This window comes from Ceratina calcarata, unplaced genomic scaffold (genome assembly GCF_001652005.2).
Source record: "Ceratina calcarata isolate Rehan_Ccalc_2016 unplaced genomic scaffold, ASM165200v1 scaffold1286, whole genome shotgun sequence".
NCBI classification, from domain to species: Eukaryota; Metazoa; Arthropoda; class Insecta; order Hymenoptera; family Apidae; genus Ceratina; species Ceratina calcarata.
In genome coordinates, this window is record NW_017133894.1 from 5,018 (window position 1) to 9,190 (window position 4,173).

Sequence of the window (4,173 nt, forward strand, 5' to 3'; positions counted from 1 at the left end):
ACTTTTTTCATTTCTAATGGAACGTAGAATAGTAACTTTCCTTCGACCTTCCTATAGACAACTTCGTTTCTCATCTCAAAGAATTTATTTTCAGTTCTCTGTAATTTTTTTTTTAATCTCTACTATTTTTTCGTCAATGTTTTGTGTAATTATTAAATTTGTCTCAAAGGAATTGTCTTCGATTACTGCGATAAAACTATATCTACTGACACTATTAACGTGTCACATACGTGCAGCTGGCCTATGTTTCCGTTCTGTAGTTGTAGTTTTGTAGCTTTAATACCCAACGTGAAATTCGCGCATTAATTTCGTTTTCTCTTAACGCGAGAGCTAATGAGTTACAATCGGTAACTATTTTGAACTTCAATCCGTAGAGGTAGGCACGAAATGTTCTCAAAGTATAAATGATTGCAACCATCTCTAACTCAAAGCTGTGATATTGCCTTTCATAATTCGAAGTTCGTTTAGGGAAATAGAAAACCGGATTCAATTTGCGGTCATCTCCCTTTTGTAGTAGAATAGCTCCAAACACAGTGAAGTTCCGTTTCTGCATGTGGGTTAAAAATTGAAAGTATTGGGGCACTTTCCTATGTAAACGCCCTTAATTCGTTCTCTCCAAATTTAAATTCATTCTGTTTTCTTAGCAAATCTTACAAGGGCTGTCCTATTATTGAGAATGATTCTATAAACTTTCTGAAGTACGATACTCAGCCTAAAAATCTTTGTACTCCTTTTTTGCCTTTAGGGATTGGAGAATTCTCTACGGTGTTAACATTCCGATCTGTTTAATGCCATTCTCAGAGATCATGTACCCTAAATGACGAATTTCTGTCAGTTGGAAATGACATTTTGTAATTTGTAACTCCAAGTTACTCTCCGCTAATATCTTAAAAAGCCTACACAGAACTGTTAGATGATGTTCAATGGCTTTGTTGCCACCAAGACGTTGTCTATGTAAACCACGACATCTCCGGAGTCAATTAATTCTTTCAAAACTTCATTAACAGACCTTTGGAATCGTTTAGGCGCTACTTTTAATCCGAAAGGCATCCTCAAATACTCGAATTGTCCAAACTGGGCTACGAAGGATGTATACTTGATGGATTCCTCCTTCATTTTTACATGATAGAAACCATCCTTTAAATCGAGAGAGCTGAAGTATTTTTTACCTATCAAAACACTAATTTGATCATCAATGAACGGTATAGGATAATTGTCTGATTCTAGATACTTATTCAACATTATGCAGCCAATACACATGCGCGTCTTACCGTTTTTCTTCGTATTCAACTTACAATTAAAGCGACGTTTCCTAACCGTATCAGTTACTTTCGCTGATTCCCGCGATTCTACTTTCTTCTCACGGCCATTGAAGTCAGGCTTGGTATTTTCATATTCGTTTGAGGTGTCGTTACTCTTGTTATTTAAACCGGCTGATTTTTTTATTCACAGTAATTTTCTCGAACGCGCGAAGTAGCTCTTTTTTTTTTATCTCAAAACACTGCATTCTGGCTTGGTCACGTAGTCTATCTTCTGGGATGCCTTCTATCAGATGGTCAACTAGTTCTGATTCTTCGACACTTGCTTTGTTAGCTAGTATTACTTTGTTGTAAGTGTATTCGCTGAGTAGTTCGTTTCTCCCCCAAACTCCGTCCTCGAATTGTTTACGTAATCTATGCTTGCTAGTTTGCGGAAAAAACATTCTTTTTATTTTGCGCACCAACTTATCAATTAGCATATTTAGATCCGACCGTGAATGAAATCAAGTGAGTCCCTTACCTTTAAGCCTACTACTAACAATGATTAGCATTACCTCGTCGCTTAATATATATGCGTTTTGTATTAGCGACAATTGTTGTGCCCAGCTTTCAAAGTTCCCGCCGCTGCCGTCAAATGTTCCTAATAGCTCTCCAATTGTATTTATTGAAATCCATTGCATTTCCACGTTGCTCCTAAGCTGCATATTGTTGGATTGCACAAGAAAAGTTGAAACTTGCTGCGCCCCTTCTTGATGCTGACCTCGTGTCGACCGCGGCGTGGCTGCGCTCTCACTCTGTGATGGTGTCGTCATGTTCCCTTCCAACCTTAGCGTCAATGCTGCTATCATTTCTTGTAAGGCTTGTAGCCAGGGATGCCAGAATGCAGGATTTCTCCTCTTCCCGAGCTGTTCCCCACTACTTTTTTTTGCTCCCATTTACGTTACCCATGATCATGCGCCTTGCACAAAGAACGTTGAGGCTCGATGGCAGGGGTAGGTTTGCTTTTGGCGCGAAGACACAACGCCAAATAGCCAAGTCAAGCACAAAGCAAAAAGCAAGCGAAGCGTCCATCACATTCTTTGAAAGTTCCGAAGTGCGATTTGAAATTCTTATTGTTTTGTGTTATACATATGGATGATAATATACAGTTAAAATCATTTATGAAACCCTTTGCGGATGCAGAATAATTAGAAATTGAGAATTGTGCATCGTGCTGCATGATTCGCGCATCGCACAATTCACCGACAGTAGACAACGCGGACACGTGACCCGGCAGGCCGGTCAGTGTTGGGATGCGGGCCGGGTTTTCTCGCGCATGCGCGGCTTTTTCAGCATCGGTAACGTACAATTTTCGATAAAATGTCGCTCCGCCATCGCCCTGCATAATTTTGCGGAAATGATTACAAATTGAACATCAATTTTACCGACAACAGTCTCCGTCTCGGACTTCTCCCGTTAATATTACCGGCAACAGTCTTCGTCTCGGTCTTTTCCCGCCAATATTACTTCCAGGAGTCCGAGAATCCCTTGGGTTCCAATATGTGCGTGCCAACATACGTTATCGAAAATGCCGCGCATGCGCGAGAAAACCCGGCCCGTATTTCAACACTGAGGACGATAGGCGCATGTCCAGTAGTAAACGTAAGTGGGGAGAGCACACTGAGCATACAGTAGTAGGGAGAGCTCGGGAAGAGGAGAAATCCTACATTCTGGCATCCCTGCTTGTAGCTATTGCTTAATACTGCCCAGCTCGTGTTCATGACTTGGCCTAGATGATGCCGCTGGTGCCGTGTGTCGCTCTTCTCCAACCAAGCCTTCGTAAGAATCCCGTCCGGATTCAGCTGCTCCAATCTCAGCAGAAGTTCGGCTTTGTTTCCAACGCTGCTTACACCTTTGTCGCGCAATATTTCTCTCAATTCTGATACCGTCAACTCAGTTACCATTTCATCCATTAACGAAGTACAAAGCAATTCCTATCACAGTATCACAAAAATTCAGATCTCTCGTCAGGCCGGTATTTTGTTTCTATATATAGTAAAATCGAATTAGTTCAGAATCAAACCCCATTTCTGAATTTTGTAAGATGAAGAACTTCGGACTTCGAACTTAACAACATTTATTCACGTCCTTTTACAAAGAGCTGCTGCTGGCGACTGTTCGACTGTTCCTTCTTTCTTAGCGACGCAATTATTTATAATTAATATTATATAATATATAATTAATTTTTTATATTAATTAATTAGTTATAAACACGTTATTTGTTATAAACTCGTGGTAACGACCTAAGCGATCGATACGTGCTATCGATACATATTATCAATATGTGTATGATCAGCTTACATAATAGAATCTAATTGATTGGTTAAATATGTTTAATGATAAATCTTCATAACAGTGTTCCCGTAACATAGCGTACCTAACCCATTCTATTACCCCACCATATTGTACGACGTTACGTTGAAATTTGATTCAGTGAACAATTAATAAACGTTCAACCTCAGTACTAATCTTGTAAAGAATATAAGACCGCGAAGTACGAGAAACTAGCTTGCATCATCTTGAATGAAAATTTTTTAGAAGAATGGATTCCACTGATTTAGTACTAATTTCGTGTGTACTTGATTTACTTACCTTTGCGAATGTTTGGCTATACGCGATTATTAAAGTTTTGAATTGGAACTTATATGGTTTCATATATCTCTGCATTGGAATTAGCAACAATTTTTGAGATTTTATTGGAGCCATGTACCAATGTCCACAGTAGCTAAACGTTTGAATCAAAGAGAAAATAAATAAATTTTTATCAAATATACACGCATATATAGTGATAAACGTCATGACCTTACATTTTGATGAACATGTCGCTACTGCTGTCATGTACTTTTTGTGGCATCAGTAGAATGAGATATATGAC

General features: G+C 39.1%; 1 protein-coding gene across 1 annotated transcript in view; it reads right to left on the reverse strand.

Annotated features, from left to right (window-relative positions):
* Positions 1–3,467: 3,467 nt before the first annotated feature.
* The window catches only part of LOC113464839 (uncharacterized), a 3,777-nt gene continuing 3,071 nt past the window's right edge, over positions 3,468–4,173 (reverse strand). Inside the window, exons 7-9 of the mRNA XM_026817150.1 lie at positions 4,106–4,161; positions 3,891–4,023; positions 3,468–3,816 (exon numbers count right to left, since the gene is read on the reverse strand). Coding sequence (XP_026672951.1) covers positions 3,763–3,816; positions 3,891–4,023; positions 4,106–4,161 — 243 coding nt within the window. The 3' untranslated portion in view covers positions 3,468–3,762. The remainder of the gene's footprint in view (positions 3,817–3,890; positions 4,024–4,105; positions 4,162–4,173) is intronic.